This window comes from Mesoplodon densirostris, chromosome 11, assembly GCF_025265405.1.
Source record: "Mesoplodon densirostris isolate mMesDen1 chromosome 11, mMesDen1 primary haplotype, whole genome shotgun sequence".
Lineage (NCBI taxonomy): Eukaryota > Metazoa > Chordata > Mammalia > Artiodactyla > Ziphiidae > Mesoplodon > Mesoplodon densirostris.
The window spans coordinates 101,117,489-101,139,145 of NC_082671.1; the positions used below are offsets into that span (position 1 = coordinate 101,117,489).

Consider the following 21,657-nt stretch of genomic DNA (forward strand, 5'->3'; position numbering starts at 1 on the left):
AACATCATTTTATAAAGTGTTTTTCAAAAGATCAAAATGCTACCCCACTTTGGATTTTTTCTTCATTTGGAGTTATTGTGATCCAGTAAATCAACAGATTATAAGACTAGAGTAAATTTGTTAAGGTTATGAACCTTTAATGTGTTTGATCTGTATTACACTAAAGGACACATGCAGCATCCTCTAAAGTCTTACAGATTCACAAAAAATGGAATTCTTACGCTTCGGGCATCAAAAGTTAAACTTGAGCATTGTAAGTGAAAGCAATAATGATGCCCTCTCCTTATACAAGGATACTTGTGTACCAGTCAGCTTAGACCAGTGGTTCTCAAACTTGAACGTTCAGAACCTCTCCGAGGGTTTAATACAACGTAGCCTGCTGGGCCCCAGCCCCATCTCTACTCATTCAGTCGGTCTGAAAGGGGCTTGAGACTCTGCATCTCTAACACGTTCCCAGGTGATACAGATACTGCTAGCTCTGGAACAAACCCCACTTTGAGAACTTCTAGAGTGAGGCTAGAGACTAGTGGTTTTCTACTGGGTCCTCCCGAGGGGACATTCAGTTTTGGTTGTCACAAAGTGGGGTGTGGTGCCTCCGACATCTGAAGGTAGAAGCCAATGATACTGCTATACACCCTATAACGAACCCCACTCCCCAAACAAAGAATTATGCAGACTACATGTTGATAGTTCCAAGGTTGAGAAATTCTGGCTTGGACTACATTATACTGTACTTACAAATGATTTAGAAATTTCAGCGGCTTCCAGAAACAAAGGTGCACTTTGCTCACATTAATGTCCACTCTATGTTGGCTACAGCTCTGATCCAGGTACCCTTTATACAAAGACCCATATTGAAAGAGCAACTTCAGTCTAGGATATGTTGATATCATGATAGAGGGAAAAAGAGATAAGAAACCTAAGCTTCTGCCCAAGAATGGCCCACGTCATTTTTCCACTCACATGTCATTGGTCAAATGAAATCACATGGTCCATTCTGATTCAGTGGGGCGAAAAGTATAACACACCTGTAGGGGTGAATTGAGGAAGGGACTAAGTCCAGTGGAGACAGCAGAGAGGGGCTGGCTAGTTTGAAGATACAGCCCGAACAGAGAAAAGCACCAAAAGGGCATTTTTGCTTGTTTCTTTGTTTAGAGATATTGTCAACTTGCAGTTATAGTAGTTTTCTCCCTGGGAACAACTACATGGGTCTTTAAGTTTACCTTGAACAACAGCAGGGAACCCAATTATTGCTTCTCTAGAGGCAGTTATCTCTGCTTGCTTTGGGTGTACATTCATACATGGGTGTATTTATACTTACTTGTATTTTTTTTTTTTTTTTTGCTGTACGCGGGCCTCTCACTGCTGTGGCCTCTCCCGTTGCGGAGCACAGGCTCCGGACACACAGGCTCCGCGGCCATGGCTCGCGGGCCCAGCCGCTCCGCGGCATGTGGGATCTTCCGGGATAGGGGCACGAACCCGTGTCCCCTGCATCGGCAGGCGGACTCTCAACCACTGCGCCACCAGGGAAGCCCTACTTACTTGTATTTAATTGTTTGTTTATTTATTTTTAATAGATTTATTTATTTACTTATTTATTTTTGGCTGTGTTGGGTCTTTGTTGCTGCGCGCAGGCTTTCTCTAGCCGCGGCGAACGGGGGCTACTCTTCATTGCGGTGCGCGGGCTTCTCATTGCAGTGGCTTCTCTTGCTGTGGAGCACAGGTTCTAGGCGCGCGGGCTCCAGAGAGCATGCTCAGAAGTGTATGTTACACAAGGTGGAGGAGGAAGCCTCAGTGTATGAGACACATATGCCCAATAATGAAAATGTGAATCGCTCTAATTTAGCCAAGACCTCACATAAAGTAGAGCGACTATAATGTTCTGAAAAGGAATGCTTTTGAGTTCTTTAGTAAACATAATTACAAAGTAGCTATTTAAGTAAAAGATCTAACCTGATTTAAAATGACCTGAGCTTGATCATCTTAATCTTTATAAACATCCAAGAAAAAGGCAAAATAAGTGATCATTTACACAGGTCTTAAATACCAAGTATTTCCCATTATTCAATACAAAGTCTGGGAAGTCAGAAAAAAACACATGTAGCCATTAGTTTATCTCTCTGTTCAAATTAAATTCTTACTTCTAAAATGATTTCCTGAATTCATCCAATTATTTAATTACTTTTTTACAAATGACATATTGGCTTCACTGATTCTGATTCAGTCTGGCATCTATCACCATTTTTCAGTGGAATATAAATTCTAGATAAAGGTTAAAAAGTGGATTAAATAAATGTTATACGTGTGGGTAGACAGTCTTATGCAAAACAAGGGGCATGTGTGAACCTATGTATTAAAAAAAATCTAAAAACTTTCTGAATGATTCCAGTGGAATGAAAAACAAAGCTCACTTTGCATTTGGCAGGATCTCTTGGCACTTGATGAAAGGGATGGTCTCTGAAGCCAAATTCTTTTTGTCAATGAATGAGAGAATGAAACCCAAGCCAAAGCAGTAAAATCTAAACCATCAGTTCAGCTGGACTTGTAATATTGAGGTCATGGCATGAATCTTATGGATAGGCTGGAAGCAAGAAGCTCACTCGATCTTTGCCACAAATTATATAATGCATACCACCTGACTGTAATAATTAATAGCACCACCATCAACAGATTGGGTAGATATCACAGTTTCCTCCCTAAGAACATGACAAATAATGGGAAACTTGAGAGAGATACATAAAGCCTTTAGAGGGATAAAATGTCTCCAAATTGTAAAAGTCTTGAGTTTTCTCCAGCATATGCCATTTTATTGTGTAACTCATTTCTGATACTTATCTTCACACCACAATTTAACTACGTTTTTAACTTCTGCTACCATTTAATCATGAAGACACTGTTCTTATAAATTCAAATGAGTTACTGCATAGAGGAAATGTAAAGAGCTAAGCCTCCTAACAAATCTGCTTTTCAATGTGAACTCTTCAAGTTTGCTCCTTAACAGTATCATAGATCTTTACATGTCATGCATCTCACAGGTCATGCAATAGGGATGCTTTTCACATTTGTTTAAGTACAAAAAGGGATTTCCCTGGGTAACACAACAGAAAAGTGCAGGGAAGGAGGGAGACAGAGTCTCTGACACGGCTTGTCCAGGGGCTCAGACGTTTTCTACAAAGACCTTGAGCTAATATTCTTCTGCTTTAGGTTCTGTTTTCTCTACGTTTGTTTCACTCGCGGGTGAAGGTAACTGCCAGCAGCTCCAAGCTTCCTTCTGATTAGCTTCAGGTCTAGTGGAAAAATGGAGTGTCTCTTTCCTAACAGCCAGGAAAAGTTCTGAGACTGATTCTCACTGGTTCCGATTGAACTGAATTGGGTCAGTTGTCCACTCCTGAAAGAGTCACTGTGGTCAACGGAATGGGTTGTTCTGATTGGACCTGCTTGGGTCAATTTCATTTGAACTACGTGAACAGAGATTGATGGGGCTATGGTTCCCCAAAAGAAAATCAAGGGGCTGTTATTAGCAGATTCAGCAAATGGATGCTGGTCAGGCAAAACTATACCAGGACATCAAGGTACGTCTACTGTGAAGCCAGTGGTGTTTAATATACAGAGCTTCTAACTTGGTTGAGCCAATATAACTTTGTATTTTTAAAATTATTTCCAGGCTCCTCCAAATTGTATAGGCTTCAAAAATTCACAGAATCTGAATCTTATCCAGCCAAGACTAACTCCATCAGAGTTCTCTATTATTTAGGCTACTTCACTTGGGGAACAGGACAAATTTACTCCCCACTGAGGTCCCCACAGCAACCTTTAGCAATAAGCCTTCAACAGTAGCACTGGCATTGAAACTGGCATTGAAAATCACTGAGCTACCAAAATCCCAAATGAACCCAGTTTTTCAATAAGAAACAGACAAAAATAACAAGTAAAACTTTTTTTCAAATTACTTCCATTGAAGTTGTTTCTTCCTGAAATATTATTTCCTGATTTCTTTACCCATTAGAATTCTACTATACACATGTGTGATCTTCTTTTAGGCCCTGTATAAATCTTTACAGTTAAGTTAGTTGTTCCCATAAATCTAGTAATTCTATTATTTGTGGTGTTAAAGTTTATTTGTCACTTATTCCTCCATAGGAGAACTCATGTCTTAGTCATGTTTGTTTTCCCTATCCTTGGCATGCTTGGCATTTACAACGTACCTGGCAATGATTACTGAAAAGATGGATGGAAGAATAAAACCGTATCTCACAATAATCCTGAGTTTATTAAGCATCACTATAGTCACCTCACAAAAAAGAGAACTAAGGGACAATGCAAACAACAAAACAATGGCAGTGCAGAGGCCAGGATTAATTTTTTCTACTTCCTAGAACACTTACCTCCTCATATCTCATGCTGTCTTTGAAGAAATATTCTAAGGGCTAGTCTAAGACGTGGCATTAAATTCAAGTGTGTATGTGGTTTGTGGTTTCCCTAGCAGCCAGAATATAGTAGCAACAAGAGAAGTTAGATAGAGAAAGAAAGCTGTGGAAGGGGTCAAGGAAAGTTGTTCTGTTTTGTTTTAAATTAAGATTGCAGAGATGGCAGCATCCTGTGGGCTAAAGAGAGTGGTTTGGTATAGAGGGAGATAAGGTAGAAAAGAAAGTAATCCAAGGAAAAGTGAAGTAAATAGGTATAAAATGCCATACATGGGTAGATATGGTGGCAGGGGTTTGTGAAATTCTTTTCTCTCTGCTTAATTTTTTTTTACTGACATCAACATCAAGGTCATCAGTTAAGAGAAAGGATGGGAGAAGTGGCACTGTAGCTTTGTAAAGAAGAGATAAGGTATAAAATTGTCATCTAAGAACAATCTCAAGTTCTTAGATGACAAAAAAAGAGTAAATGCGCCAGAGAAATACAGAATGATTGCCGGGCAGCATTAACTACTCACTCGAAGCTGCTGGTCATGAATGTAAAGCGAATCACATCAACACGTGATGTGTTTTCCTACAGGTTCATTCATTGCTGGTATGGACTAGGTGGAGACCTGGATGTTACTAGGTCTGTGGTTTCATCCAATGAGAACAATGAAGTGAAAGAGGTGTAAGGGAGTAAAGGGTATATGTAAAAGTAAAATCACATTCAGTCACTACAGGAATTCATCTGATTAAGGAAGGGAGAAAGGATATGTAGAGTCTGGTGAGGGTAAGTAAATGGTGGTGGGATCAATAAATTGGAAATCTTAGTAGAACCAGTGTCAGAGTCAGAGAATGAAAGGAAGGGCATTGAAAGGACAGGAGGATGTCATCAGTAAGAGTGAGGTGCATGGAAGTGAGATTATAGAGAAGCTGCAGATTCCAATGGTGCCCAGATGTAGGGTAGGAACAGGAGAATAAGTAGCTCAAGGAGGGATTAGAAGGCGAGCTCATTAGAAGAAAGGCCGGGGTATAAATGCCAGCTCTGCTCTTGTCACTGGCCTACTTCCCTATGACTGTCATCCTGTCATCACTGATCTACCAGTATACTCTCATCTACATTTCTCCAATTACGGTACTCAATTTATAGCTTTCTAATCATAAATATCTTTCTTTCATGAAATCTCAAGTTTGCACTGAGAGAAATTTTCAGCTATAGACTCATTTTAAACAAATGATCGTAGGAATGACATAATCAGATAAGCCTCATTTCAGCACTTATGTGCTGTTTGCTTTCTTTTATTCCTATCTAAATCATAGATTCAAATCTATGATTCTGTATCAATACTTATTGACATAAATTAATATTATACCTTCTAATAAATCCATCAGACTATTGTATTATGTTAAAGTCTAGTTTATTTTTCACTTTCAAATATTCTATTACAAATCAGAACAGTAAATGGAAATTAAAAATGGTTTTTTCCAGTTTTATTGAGATATAACTGGCATGTAGCAGTGTATTAGTTTAAGGTGTATAACATAATGATGTGACTTACATAAATGGAAATATTAACTGGAAGTATAAAAAATGATCAAATGGTCAAAAGAATAAGAAACTGGAGGATAAAAGATCAAACATGGGTTACTGATTCAATCAGAGATACTAAGCGATATACTAATTTCAGAAAAACAAGGTTTCTTTGTGAAAATCACATAAAAATTAGAATTCAAAGTGTACTTAAATGCATTTTCTCCTACAGATTTGAGGTCTAGTATTTTGTAGGCATATTGATACTAATTGAAGACATGCATGAATAAAGAAATGTGTGAAACGTTCCACACTATGTTTAAATAATATCTAGTCGCAATACACATACATATCATCACTCACCAAGGGGCTATCTGGAGCTATGGAAAACCAACACTTTCTCCAAGTGCTTGAAAAATCTACAAGTATCCTTATAGCTATGCCTTGGCATTACCATTTCTGCCCTTACCCTGAACTGGTCCACTGTAATCTCCACATGAAAACTCTGAAGCCTGTGATACCACTGATGTTAATTCCAAAAGGAACCCTTGGGATGTTGTGCTGTCATTGTTAATATCCATTGATGGATACTGCAGTAGCTGCTAATGCTTGCCAAAGTGTTACAAGTCTGCTGAAGTGAGTAAGTTTCTTAACCTCCAAATGTGTGATATGGCTACGCTCATGAGCTTCAGAGCAATACTTTGAGTTCTAGGAGTACTGTAGTAATTTTTAAAATTTAAATAGTTCTTTTAGTTTTTTCCTTAGGAATATACAAGGGCTGAACCAGAGATTTATTGGACCAAAAGACATACCTCTACTGCCATGCATTCTTATACTTGGAAACACATAAAATGTTCTTAAACTGTCTTTCCCCTTAGAAGCAGTATATCACGTTAAGAGCCTACTTAGTTCCTATATTATATATTATATAGGTCCATATGGACTTATATATAATAAAATTATACCAAAGGCCTTCCATATGTGCCTAGGCTTATCCGGATCCTAGGAAAAATAGTGGACTAAAGCTGAGAATCTGACAAATTGGGTCTGGAGTATGTATATGTCATTTTTCTTACATTATGTATATATAATGAAATATTTCCATAATTAGATTTTTCCCAGAACACACATTTGGAGCCACTATGTAGGAATGTTCAAAATAACACAGAATTGTAGACAGAGCAGGGTTGGAGGCCTTGGAAATTTTACATTGCCATCTTATATTTTTTTAAATCTCTAGATATATTCAAGAACTGCCTTATTAACAATAGAAGATTCTCCAGGTCTTCTCTGATAGTATTCAACTACACTGAGGGCAACCATGACTTAAAATCTCAGCCTCTGAGAGCACTACCATTCTTTACAGAATTCATTACAGAGCAACAAAGAGACCATTCTAAGCAGAATAGTCAAATACCTAAGCATCTCTGAAGCATGAAATGTACACAGTCCATTTATGCCTAAGGGAAAACAGTATAGCATAAATATGATTTCATAAAAAGACTTATGGAGAGATCATAAAAATTCTGAGTTTGACCTACCCACCAATCAGGTCACTTACCGGATATCTCCTCTAGGCACTGCTTAGCTGTCTTACTGTATGATAAATCCATCTTAGTAGGACTGGTACAGGAATCGGCAGATGGTAAAGAGGTACCTTCATTTTCTGAATGTGCTCTGAAATTAACCAAGAAGACAGAAATACCAATTGCTGTCAACAGCGACTCATCAAAGTTCTCTAGTACAAGAAGAAATCAATGTATTAAAAGTTTTCTATGAAGGTAAGTGAGCATTTCTTTATGTCTGGGACATTCCAAAGCTGTCTATCTACAGGAGAATTTCCTTACTTTTCATATACAACCCAAGTTGTAGTGAGGTATTAAATCAGATTTCTTAGACTTTTCTAAGTTTGAAAGCTTGTAATTACCAATAATTGACTGCACTTTTTCTGGGCAAAAGACTAGAAAAGATTCTTTTTTTTGCTGTCTTAGAGGAAGTCTGGCTAAACTGTGTTCTTCTGAGAATAATAAAAGCACTGAAAACCCCCCTAAAATTATTTTTTCCATGCACATTCTATAAAATATATCCTAAAATACAAAGTACAAGTAAAATAAATATTGACTTTGCTATGGGCTATAAATGTCACTATGATGTCTTGATTTCAGAAAAATTAAAGTCAATCAAAAACAAATTCTCATTCTGACAACCCCCTTTTATAATACGTTTTATAGTTGTGTATTTATGTTCATAGGTATGGATTTGTGTGTGTGATTAACATGTAAAGAGTAGGTCTAATCAAATAAAAAGCACTCCACAGAGGGACTGCGTACGTTTTGATATTCCAATCTTCATGCATTGCTTCTTTCTTTTATGCACAGGCAAATGTTTTAAGAGGCACTATCTTTCCTTATGCAGCTTCAAAATCTACATATATTTGGTCAAAAACACCACATCTTTAGAAAGTCCACAGCGTGAACTACAAGAGAAAGAAGGAGACAAGACAATACACCATTGTACACTGGACTTTGTTCTCTATAGTTATCTCATTTGCTTGGAGTCCCATTCCTAGTACTGAGTTTGGACCATGGCAAGTGATCACTAAATATTTCTTACTTTAAAAAAATCTAAAGAGAATATTTATACGTGAAAGAAAAATTCAGTATATCTTTAAATCAATTTTCGCTTACTATGTTACTTTTATTCTAAATCCTGGTTTTGTTTGAGAGAAAATAAAGTGTAATAATTGATGCCAGAAATATTTTCTATTTATCTGATGGATTTAAAAACTCTGAAACACTCATTAGGATTTTAATAAATCATGGAAAACTATATGCTGTATGTGTGTATGTATATAGGAATTGACATATTAAAAGAAAGAGCCATGCAAGAATTCATACAAAGCTGTGCCTTGACCTCCAGTGATTTCTGGCAGACATTCCTAGCTTATTGTAACTTCAAACTACATATAAGGAGCACAGCAAAATTCAGAAGAGGACATGCTGTTCGAATGACAGGATATACAATTAAGGCCAGTAAAAATTTCAATGTTGTGAAACTCAGACATTTTTAGTCTTCACCTTCCTTGATATCTTGGTAGCATTTAGAATAGCAGACCATTCCTCCCTTCATGAAACTCTCCTTCCTTGGCTTCTATAATAAAAATTTTCCAGTTTGTTCCCCATTCTCTCTGGATGCTACTTTTTTTCTCTTTGTTCTCTTTTACCCAATCATTAAATGTCATGGTTGTCGGTAGTAAAAAAGAAGGGCAAAAGTTGGGGGTTCCTCAAAGCAATATCCTAAGCTTCTTCCAGTTTGCATTGTACAGTCTCTCCAGACGATCTCAAACATACCCATTGTATTAGTGATTGCCTATCCACACATGAAGTCCAAATTCAAACTCTAACCCAGAACTTTTCTCTGAATTCCAGACGTGAATCATAACTGTCTAATTGACATTACCTCTTGATTATCACAGAGTTAACTCAAACCCATCTTGTACAGAACTGAACTTGTGATATTTTCTCAACAAACCTGGTCCTTGTTCATAGTGTCCCTGGGTGAAACCTTTAGGGAGCCTAAGAGGTTTTGCATGGTCTGATCTCTGTCTGCCTCTCCAGTATCATCTTGCACTGGACTCCCCTTATCTCTCTCCCCTGTGGTCACAAGAATCTTCTACCCACATCCTATAGCTTCTGGCCTCAACAGGTCCTTTCTACTTGAATAGTTTCCTTCCCACGACATCCAATTAAATTTCTCCCTTCAAGTCTCAGCTCAAGTGACTCTTTCTTAAAGAACCATCCCAAATTTTCAGGTGAAGTCCCATGTTACAAATACTTATTTCTCCCTGTACCTATGTTGAGCACTTCATACTCTCGTAACATGACATTTGTGTAATTATTTGATAAATGTTCATCTTCCAAACTAGAGTCCATTCTCAATGTTTAAGCTCATCATTGCACCCCGATGCCTAGCCACATGTCTAGCAGATACGCTGCACTCTGCAAATATTTGATAACTGAATGAATAAATCTTATCAGTAGTGATCATAAAATAGTGTCATTGGTGGGTAAAGCATACAGAAGGAAACATGGTATAATGGTGCATGCTTTGCATTTGGTTGTAAAACTTAGCTCTCTCGCTAAACAGTTACTAACTCATGTGACCTCACTAAGTGACGTAGCCTCTCTGAACCTCAATTCGCTTATGTGTAAAAGGCAAAGAAAAATATGTTCCTCGCAAAATAATTGTGAGCTCAGGTGTTATTATTACTAAAGGCCTGGAAAGGCATTCTCCTGAGGCATGTGGGATTCTGGCCAACGTTAAAATGTGGGGAATATATCCGGCTCTCTGGGCTGTTTCTTTTCTTCTCTGGCCCCCAGGGTCTCCTATGTCCCCTGTCTATTGCCCCTCCCCACTCACTTCTAAAGTTCATTATCATCTATTCTTCCACTTGGGCTCTTTTCTTTGAGCCACTGTACCTCCCTGGCTTATTCCTTAGCCTAATGTCCAAGAACGAGGGGAAAAAATTCCTCTGAAGTTTTCTAAGGATTGTTATTACTTGCTGAAGCCATTTAAATGGAGAGTATGTAGTAAGATAGGACACCCCAGGGAAAGCTTACTGGCTGCTGTCCAAGAAGCCTCAGAGAGGCATGGTGCCTGGATGAACTGGCTAGGAGCCAGGGTTGGCCTACAGTCATATAGGCTCAGAATTCACAGACTGGTTTCTCAGATGCTGAGTCACGTAAAGTAGTTCACTGGGATGGCTGTCTAAAGCCCAATGCCAACTGATTTTGACTAGAACAAGACCAGAGCAATTACAGGAACCAGAATACTTGTAGCCATGTTAGTTATAAAGATGCAGAGCATCTCCCTCTAGGAAAATCTCTATGGAGCAAAAGAATATTTAGAATGTGTTTTGGGAGTAGACTTTTTTCTTTGCTGCAAATATACAGATCTTACAAATATTTCTCAGTGTACGGCTATCTTTCTCAATGTGTGAAACCTAGTACTCAACTCCATTGGCTAAGTCCCCACCCTCTGATAAAAAAGTATTCAAACTTTGGTCTTAGAAACCTTTGTTTTACTTTATTTTTTAATGTGGCAGTGAACATTTCTGGCTGATTTGTTCTTTAATTTTTTAGTTTAGGTCACAAGAGAAAATCTTATTTATACCATATTTTCAAGTTCTTTGGTGTATGTTTCACAGTGTTCCCTATCTGAGTTACCTACATTAGAAATGATAGGGCAACAGATTGATCAAAGGAAGGAACATGGTGAAGTTAAACTTCAAATAATTATAAAAAGATCTCAGAAATTATCTTTGGATTGTATTCACATGTAAATGGGTCCAGATCCCCTGCTCTATATATGTTACAAGACATCGATTTCTCTAGGATTTCTACCTCATTATTTGTTAAAGTGGAATCAGAGTTTAACTCCAGTCTCTAGAGGGACAATCAAAGGTAACTGGTAAAGATTTAACTTTTATACAAATGATCAAAGAAGTTCAGTTTAATCTCAGAAGTCTCTAAGCATGTCCTCTATTTCTGTGCATGCTTCCTTCCAGTAAAATAACAGGTTTTGGGGTTGATTCATAAGACAATTTACAAAGACTTCAGAATCAATAGTGTTTTCTAACCAAAAGGTAGATATTGCAGTGGCATCATTCACCGTTCCCATGTAAACCGATACTGCATTCCTCTCAGATTGACTGGGAAAAGGAAAACATGATTCAAAATATTTAGAAGACATCATCCTGTGCAGGCTATCTTACCGTGCATTTACAACATGGTCAACATGATATAAGCACTTACTGAAACTGTAAGATAGGGCATTGCCAAAGCACCATTTAATTTATTTAGAGTTCTAATAAGCTAGTGCTAGTGTCTGTTACTAAGAGTCCTAGTAGCTAAAGGTCTAGGTTTCACCAATAATTAACATAAAAGCTAGTTCCTGTTTATGTGCACTTACTATATGCCAAGTACTATGCCTAGTGTTTTATCTAGGGCATATCACTCAAACTTCACAACAACTGTGTTGCTATGGACTGAATATCTGTTTCCTCCCAAAATTCATGTGTTGAAACCTAACCCCCAATGTGATGATGCTAGGAGGTGGCGCCTTTGGGAGGTGATTAGGTCATGAGGATAGAGCCCTCATGCATGGGGTTAGTGCCATTACAAAACAGACCCTGGAGAGTTCCCTTGCCCCTCCTGCCATGTGAGGGCAGAGTGAAAAGATGGTCGTCTATGAACCGGGAAGCAGGAGCTCACCAGATACCAAATCTACTGGCACTTCGATCTTGGACTTCCCAGCCTCCGGGACTATGAGAAATGTTTGTTGCTTCAGCCACCTAGTCTATGGTATTCCTGTTAGAGCAGCTGAACAGACTAAGACACCTGTAATTTAGGTGCTGTGGATTAATTGAGGCTTCTAGAGGTGTAATAATTTGCCCTGTGTAACAAGCTGGGAGATACTTAACCTGTACTTAAACCTGGAAGCTTCTAAATATTGTTTTATTAACCACTACCCTACAAGTTAATTCCATCCAAATGTCTCTGGACACTGAGCATGTTAATGTATGTGATGTCTCCTTAGCTGACAGACGGCTTAGTCACTAAGTTATTAACAGGCAGTATTTGAATGTGACAATACCCAATGGCCTAACCTTAATTTTGCTCTTTACTACCTTAAATTTTTACTCCTAAGAAAAGGAAGCTATTATACATGACATTTAAAGGAATTCAGCACTACATCTAGATACTATCAATCTTCAGATTTCCAATTTCATAAATAGGGGTGTTGCATATTGGTTTATATTAAAAATATAGCCGTATGAATTCATCTTGATATGGATATACTAGACACAAATGTGAACACAAACACAACTGGTTTGAGTCAGCAGCATTAACTAATGGTCTTATAGTTCCTGCTTTATAAACCCAACCTAAAAGAAAGAAAAACAAATATCTTTCCCAAACCAGCTCTCTCTTTCTTGGTGGGAAGGCAGACAGGTGACAGCCAGGGCCAAGGCCAGGAATCTGTCAGAGTGAAGAGTAGCCCAGTGTGGATGGGAGATTTGTTAGATTTGTATGCTGGGGGTCGGGGGGCTGAGCAAATAAGAAAACATGTTGAGTATAATGGGAGCCAGGTTTCTCAGTTGACAAAGGAAGGTGCAAGTATGGAAAGGAGAAAGCAAGCATAAACTCTGTGTGTTGATTTGGAACTGGAGGCACTGTGAATTTACAGTTATATACCCATCTCTCTCTCTCTCTCTCTCTAATAGATAGCTCATTGATATTGAGATAAATATGTGTGTAGGGACTTCCCTGGTGGCGCAGTGGTTAAGAATCTGCCTGCCAATGCAGGGGAGACGGGTTCGAGCCCTGGTCCGGGAAGATCCCACATGCCGTGGAGCAACTAAGCCCGTGCGCTACAACTACTGAGCCTGCGCTCTAGAGTCCGCGAACCACAGCTACTGAGCCCGCGTGCTGCAACTACTAAAGCCCGTGCACCTAGAGCCCATGCTCCACAACAAGAGAAGCCACCGCAATGAGAAGCCCGTGCACCGCAATGAAGAGTAGTCCCCATTCTACGCAACTAGAGAAAGCCCGCACGCAGCAACGATGACCCAACGCAGCCAAATATTAATTAATTAATTAATTTTTAAAAAAGGAAATAGGTTTGAAAAAAATATGTGTGTGTCTCTATGAGTGTGTGTGTGTGTGTGTGTGTGTGTGTACCTACATATATTTTACTATTTAGGAAAGCTAGGAGCAGTGAGATCTGGTTCCTAAATATTACTCTTCACAAAAGAAATCAGGGCACCTTAGATAAAAGCTGAAGCCAAGGTAGTGAGAGAACAAGGTGAGCCTAGATTACCTTGAGCCAAAAAGAAACAAAGTTCTCAAAGAATAATGGGGCAGAAGCCAGCTTGAAGGGGATCCCAGAAGCCAAATCTGGGAAATTCTAAACATCAAAATAAATAGTCATATTGATGGATTATAATCCCCTGAAGACAACAGGAACCCATTAGTCCACAAAATTCAAAGAGAGGGAGAGGGAAAGAGGACAGGAGAAGGAAAAGGAGGAGGGGGGAGGGGGGAGGAGAAGGAGGGAGGGGGAGGGGGAGGAGAAGGAGGGGGAGGGGGAGAGGAAGGAGAAGGAGGGGGAGGGGGAGGGGAAGGAGGAGGAGGGGGACGGAGGGGGAGGGGGAGGGGGAAGGAGAAGGAGGGGAGGGGAGGGGGAAGGAGAAGGAGGGGGAGGGGGAGGGGGAAGGAGAAGGAGGGAAAGGGGGAGGGGGAAGGAGAAGGAGGGGGAGGGGGAGGAGAAGGAGGGGGAGGGGGAGGGGAAGGGGGAGAAAAATAAGAAAGGGACAGCATTTTCTTACAGTTGAATGGCAAGGCATAAGTGCAGAAGGAATAATGGAATGAGAAATCACATGACATCCATGGAGTAAACTATTAATTTAGACAAGAAACCTCAGTGGATGCTAAAACCTATGGGTGAAAGCACATCAACTGTGGCAAACATCATCCCAATCAAGCAATCAAATTCAACACCACCAAAATGGGGAATATCCGTAATGTTGATACCTGATAGGAAGGCAATGGAAAAAACACAGTATCATTTCTGTGACATTATATATATATATATAAATATATATACATTTATATATATATATCTGCAATCACGAGAAAATATCAGACAAACCCACATTAAGAAACAGTCTATAAAATGCTCGCCTTCAACATATCAATGTCACGGAAGTCAAGGAAAGATTAAAGCACTGTTCCAGCTCGAGGGATGTTACGAAGACATGACGACTGGGTACAATGTTCATCCTGAATCGCTAAAAGTGCTACCTCTGGGACAACTTGTGAAACTTGAAAAAGGTCTCTGGGTGCTCTGAGTTAAATGTATATGGGAGTTCTTTGTACGATTCTTGCAAATTTTCTGTAACGTTAACAGCCTTTCCAAGAGAAGATAAAATACAGAAAAAAGAAACAGTTGTGGTTTGGTTGGGCAATCTGGCGCTGAACCTCGTAAGCTAAATACAGAAAGGGCAGCTTATCAAGCTTCTCTGTGGGGAGAATGCCAACTCATAGCAGTCTTCTACACAACAGACCCTCTTCCAGCATTGGCTCTGCATTCCAGCTTAAAAATACTGCTGTGTGAGGGACGTTAAACCGCTACCCAATGCACAGATATATATCCAACCCAGCAAAAGACAATTTTGCAAGACAAGCATTCAGTAAGCTTTAGTTTGTGTTGATAACCAATTATGCCCAGTTCACATAAAACCACAACTGCAGTATAATCTGTAATAATAGCTGCAGGGCTTACAAAAGCTTTATCTGCAAGACGGTTCTATGCTCCACGTTTCAAACTTCATACACTCACAGAGCCTCCTACTCAATCTACTGGTTCAACAAATGAGCCAAACTTAAAACCATGTGAGTAAGCATTTTCAAAACTAACGTTTTGTATTCTTTGCCTTTCAGAATATAATATATTCAAGGGCCAATTTTCCATGTCACTTTCTAGGTAAATCCGAAATCTCACAAACACTGTTACAACAAAAATCTTTCCTGAGAACCCTTGATGCTGTTATAAAAAAAAAAAAAAAACAATGGAAGAAGAAAATGGCGCATAAAAAGAGGGGAGGCAATCTTGAAGGCCCAGAGGAGGTGAGGTAACAATTTTTGAACTCCAGGCAAGGAAAGAAAGTTTGAAGAATACAGCATAAAGGGCAGACACCAAGAAAGAAGAGGAACAAGGAAAAGTAGGCTTTTTCTTCTTAACTATGCTCTTCCTCTTTATCTTTCTTTCCTTGCTATAATTGGTACCTAATTCAAGTCATAACAAATCTAACTCTGAAAGTCTGTAAATTTCTTCTTCATCCAGCCATTGAACCTGGTGTATCCTACCCTGACCTCTCCCACTAACAATTCATTTACACAATAAAGACATAGTAATTTTCCAGATTGTGCTGCACACACACACAAAGTCCAAGTTCTTGACATTCAAGAATTTCTACTAACACACCATTGTAAAGCAGTTATACTCCAATAAAGATGTTAAAAAAAAAAAGAATTTCTACTACAGTCAGGCTCCAATCAATCTTCATTTTCCAGGAAAGCTGATCTCCTTGCCAACCACCTTACACATCTTGTGTTTACCCTATTTATTTGGTTCCTTTAGTCTTACATTTCCTTTCCTGTCCCCCTCATCTCCGAATGCCCAAATCCCACTTCTCTTTCAGAATTCAGCTTAAGTGCCACTTTCTCTGATTCCAACAACTAGCGGTAATTTTCCATTTTTTGAAGTCTCGGTATACCAAATCTGGTTAACTGCTCGGGGGGTTTACATTTCCTGCTTCATTCTGTAGTTATGTTTCAGTCAGTCTCTTGCCTACTACACTGTGGACCATGGAAGGGAAATAACATATGGGATGTGTGATGTTTCACTCTAACCCTGATGCCTTACACAGGAAATGTATTTAGTAGGTAGTTGAAAGAGGAAAAGAATAAGTGAATGAAGGTCCCGAAGAGAAGATATGGTTTCATTCTATAAACATTTTAAAGCTGTTTATATTTCAACTAAACCCTACCATTTATAGGAATAAAAGACTTCTGAATTTTTCTTATTCCATTGTACATTTTTGGTAGTGTTTCTATTCTTCTATAGCAGATGAGTCTAACCCATGATGATGGTGTTTCATTCAACAATTTTTATTTGGTTCCTATTGTAGGTAGGCTCTGTCCTGGGCAATTATGCTACCAAATAAAAAAAAAGACAAGATGCTTGTTTTTCAATGAGTTTATGTTATGGTCGGAGGTGGCTGAAATCACACTTGTTAATAAGTAAACAAAAACCCAGTGGATGGTGATAAACTCTATGAATAAAATACAAGGGGACAATGGCATATAATTCTGGCAAGAGGCATTGTGAGTGTTCCTTCAGACTAGATGGTTGGAAACAGCTTGTGTGACGAAGTAGCATGTAAGCAGAGTTCTGATGAGAAGAAGGAGGCTGCTTTTTTTTTTTTTTTTTTTTTTTTTTGCGATACGCGGGCCTCTCATTGTTGTGGCCTCTCCCGTTGCAGAGCACAGGCTCCGGACGTGCAGGCTCAGCAGCCATGGCTCACGGGCCCAGCCGCTCCGCGGCATGTGGGATCTTCCCGGACCGGGGCACGAACCCGTGTCCCCTGCATCGGCAGGCGGACTCTCAACCACTGCGCCACCAGGGAAGCCCCAGGAGGCTGCTTTGATCCAGAAGAGAGTCCTTATACGCAGAGAGAACATCTATGACAAAGTCCCCAAAGCAGGACAGGTTAGTTTGTTAAGAAACAGAATGAAGGCAGGGAGGCAGGGAGCGTAGTTTAAGGGCTGGAGAGAGGGCCGGATTATGTAGGAACTTGTAGGGCTTGGTAAGATGCTTAGGTTTTACTTTTCAAGTGTAATGTAAATCCAGTAGATGGTCTCATGAATTTAAATGACATACCATTTATACTTTTAGAAGATTAGAGCCCGTGCTGTGTGAAGGATGCTACTGGAAAGGACCAAAAGTGAATGCTGGAAGACTCGTTGGAAACTAGGTGAAAGTTGGTGGTGCCATGATCGGGGAAGGCAGGGTGGAAATGGAAAGAAATGCCCAACTGAGGGTATGGTTCGCAGCACAAGCCAATAGGACTAGCTGGAAATAAGACGTGTTGGGAGGGAGGGAGTGAAAGAGAAGAACAAAGTATGGATTCATTCCAAATTTTCTTCCTAGTCTCCCATTCAAGTAATCATGAATTCTAACCTCTAGTCTTGAGCAGTTTTAGTTACTAGCATTTTGCATAGCACTTCGTAATTTGCCTGTTATTTTTTCCAACATGCTTGGATTGTAAAATTGTAGAATGTTAAATTTGGATGATTCCATAACATTCCTCCTTCCACCTGACAAATTCTAACTCATCCTTTAAGTCTCATCTCTTCTCTTACCTCTTCTGTAATGCATACACTGACTCCACCCTCATGTAAGATTCAGGAAAACTCTTCTACCTTATTTGTTGCATACACTTCCATGACAGCAATGATGTTTTAAGTTCTTGATTAAATTCTTTTCATTATCACCAATAAAACTGAGCTCCCAGAGAGCAGATAATTTTTTTTTCACTCTTTGTAATTCTTATTACCTAGTATTTGCAGAATGAGTGATGAGTACATAAAAGAAAAAAATATTTGGTGAATTCCTTAACTTAAACTATGGCAACTGGTCACTGTATCGCTTCTTAATAACCTCCAGTAGCCATGTGCAGCACTTAAAAAAGGCAGGCTATTCCATTCACACAGGTCTACTTATTGGGAACTTCTTATAGTGAGTTAAAATCTTCTTAAATTTTTCACCTTTGATTTTAGTTATATCCACTCATTAAATGGATAAAGATATGCCCAAGTCAAAACTACTTTTATCACATAGTAGTGATAAATGAGTTATAAAAACTTAATATAGAATATCTTTGCATTGTGCAGGAAGTAGGACTAAAATGAAATTCATTAACTTTCAGAACTCAACATTGTATTTATAGGACTTTGAACATTCAATTTGCAAGAAAGAGTATTATGAAGCATATATTAATGTCCCAGAAGGAATAATTAATAACCAGCATGACCTAGAAGTGGGCTGAGAACTGGGGAAAAATATCAGCATCACCCATGGATCTTCCCATTATATAGAGGTTATTTAATTTTCTTTAAATATCAAACATATGTATGTTTATACATATACATACATATATATGTATTTTAAAGTTATTCTACTTAAAAGCAATTAAGTATTTCCCAATATAAATGAATTCTGATTGTGATCTCTGCAAATCTGCTATTGACATTTTCCCAGCCAGAATTTTCCTAGTAACAATACCTCTTATTTCTACACATACAGCAAGAACTGCTAAGCAAAGGAGGGCACACTACAGACTCAGGCATATATGGATTCAAAGGCAAACTCCTGCCAGGCCTGTGACTGTAAGAGATTATCATTATTCTGCCTTGAAATCGCTGCTTCTTCATCTCTGTAAAATGGGGTAACATTCCCTTGTCATGGGTTTATGACACAGTTTAAATGAAAAAATGAACATAAATTTTGTAATACAGACTTGTACTAAGTAAGCACTCAACAAAAACCATTATAAAATAGTAAATTATTACTATTATCGTATCAAATGGTTAGCACCTCCAGAAAAGTCTGTCAGGGATTTTGCAAGAGAAATTCTTAAATGGTGTTGGAGTAGTCAGAGTGGAAAGGACATCAGGGGTCACATAAGCCAAATGACATGACTCTACGATATCGCTTTCACTGACAGTTAAGAAACTTGAATATTGACTACTCAACCTTAAGAGCATTTATATTATCATTTATAAAATTATTCTGAATTTATAAAAGACTCCAATCAAACTTTTCCTCATATGTAGACTATGATGTGACATTTCTTATTAGATGGTTATATTTATTGTCAACTACTTTATATTATTGATAATAAAACAAATAATTACTGACATTTATAAGCAATTTATTCTGAATCTGGCTCTGTGCTAAAGACTTACACAAGATTGCCTTATTTAATCTTTAAAACAACCAAATAAGGTAGATATTCTTCTACCACATTTTACAGAATTAGAAACTGAAGTCTGGGGAAGGTCATTTACTGTGTGGCAGGTACTGTTCTGAACACTGTATAAATATCAACTCATTTAATCTTCAAAACAGCCTTAAGAGGAAGCTTCTATTATTATCATCTCCATTTTACAGATTATAAAAATTGAGTCTCAAGCGTCTTTAAATGCATTACACAAAGTCACATGACTGATAAATGGTGTCATCAAGATTCCAAACCAGGCAACCTGGCTCTTGGGGCCATTGTCTCAATAATACAAGGTGCAGTTTCTGAACCATGGTAGAGCAAATGGACTCTTCAGCCTGTAATCCTAGCTACTTGGCTATATTACCTCACTTTCATAATCTCCGTTTTAAACAGGGCAAAAAGAAACTCAAAGAGGCTGGAGAATTTGGCAGTCACACGGTTGATTCACACTTTAACCCCTAAACTGTGCTGCTTCCTGTTTCAGATAGCAAAGGTTACCCTGTCAGATGAAAATCACTAAATCTGTACCCACTTGGACATGTTATTGCAAACAACCAAAGCAGTTTGCTGCTACTTACAGAAAGAAGCTTGCTAAACTGGTGGATATGTTCTTTTTGCTTAGATTTATACTTTCCTGTGAAATTCATCCATGGTGATTTGAAATGACTGATGTTCTTACAGAATACATTGGAGAGTGACAAGTGTGCTGAGTATGACGTATTTTATTTTATTTATTATTATTTTTTTTTGCTGTACGTGGGCCTCTCACTGTTGTGGCCTCTCCTGCTGCGGAGCACAGGCTCCAGACGCACAGGCTCAGCGGCCATGGCTCACGGGCCCAGCCGCTCCGCGGCACGTGGGATCCTCCCGGACCGGGGCACGAACCCGTGTCCCCTGCATCAGCAGGCAGACTCTCAACCAGTGCGCCACCAGGGAAGCCCTATGACATATTTTAAACTTTATAACTTTTTCTTATATTTTTGAAACGTGGATTATGATTTTGACATCTGAAATTCTCCTTTGTCAGATAGGGTCTCTGGAGCTAGAAGGATCTGCAGACTCCCATTGTAATACAGGTGGGACAGGTGCGACCTAGAGCAGTCCCCCTCAGCCATTGGTTGGCGTCGCACTGGGCCCCTGCCCCAAGCGAGCGACCGTTAGTGAGCAACCGTCAATGGGCAACTGACTGTTAATGGTCCCACTCAGCCATTGGCTGGCACCACAGTGGGCCCCTCCCCCAAGCAAGCGACCGTTAGTGAGCAACCGTCAATGAGCAACTGACTGTTAATGGTCCCACTCAGCCATTGGCTGGCACCACAGTGGGCCCCTCCCCCAAGCGAGCGACCGTTAGTGAGCAACCGTCAATGAGCAACTGACTGTTAATGGTCCCACTCAGCCATTGGCTGGCACCACAGTGGGCCCCTCCCCCAAGCGAGCGACCGTTAGTGAGCAACCGTCAATGAGCAACTGACTGTTAATGGTCCCACTCAGCCATTGGCTGGCACCACAGTGGGCCCCTCCCCCAAGTGAGCGACCGTTAGTGAGCAACTGGCAATGAGCAACTGACGGTTAGTGGTCCCACTCAGCCATTGGCTGGCACTGCAGTGGGCCCCTCCCCTCCCTTCCCTGTAGAAATAGAGCCCAGAGAATGCGCACTGAGGGAAAATGTTTTTTTGCGACGAGGGTGCCATCTTCTCGGTCTGCTGGCTTTCTGATTAAAGTCGCTATTCCTCGCCCCAACAACTCATCTCCCGATTTATTGGCCTGTCATGTGGCAAGCAGAGCAAGCTTGGGCTCGGTAACACCATGTGATGCAGATACAAAGGTTTTAAATGAATTTTTGCTATTAAAGGCAGAAGAGCAGCCTTAAATGAGGTAGCTATTTGAGGTAGACCTGAAATTCAATAATTATACATTTGTGTGGACGAGTATATAAAGCCCCAGAAAAAATCCCTTAAAGCACTTGGGCTTTTCACTGAGGGAAAACAAATCATTATAATTGTTTTCTTTACTTAAAAACTCACATATTTAATAAATTTAATAAAATTTGAAACTATATAATCTTGACCTTTTCCTATTTGCAGCAGATCCTA

General features: G+C 39.4%; 1 protein-coding gene across 7 annotated transcripts in view; it reads right to left on the reverse strand.

Moving 5' to 3' along the window:
- NAV3 (neuron navigator 3) overlaps positions 1-21,657 on the reverse strand; it is a 591,684-nt gene that overhangs the window by 169,853 nt on the left and 400,174 nt on the right. For all 7 annotated transcript variants that reach the window (XM_060113459.1, XM_060113462.1, XM_060113461.1 and 4 more), the window contains exon 9: positions 7,496-7,611. In XM_060113459.1, the coding sequence (XP_059969442.1) occupies positions 7,496-7,611 (116 nt within the window). The remainder of the gene's footprint in view (positions 1-7,495; positions 7,612-21,657) is intronic.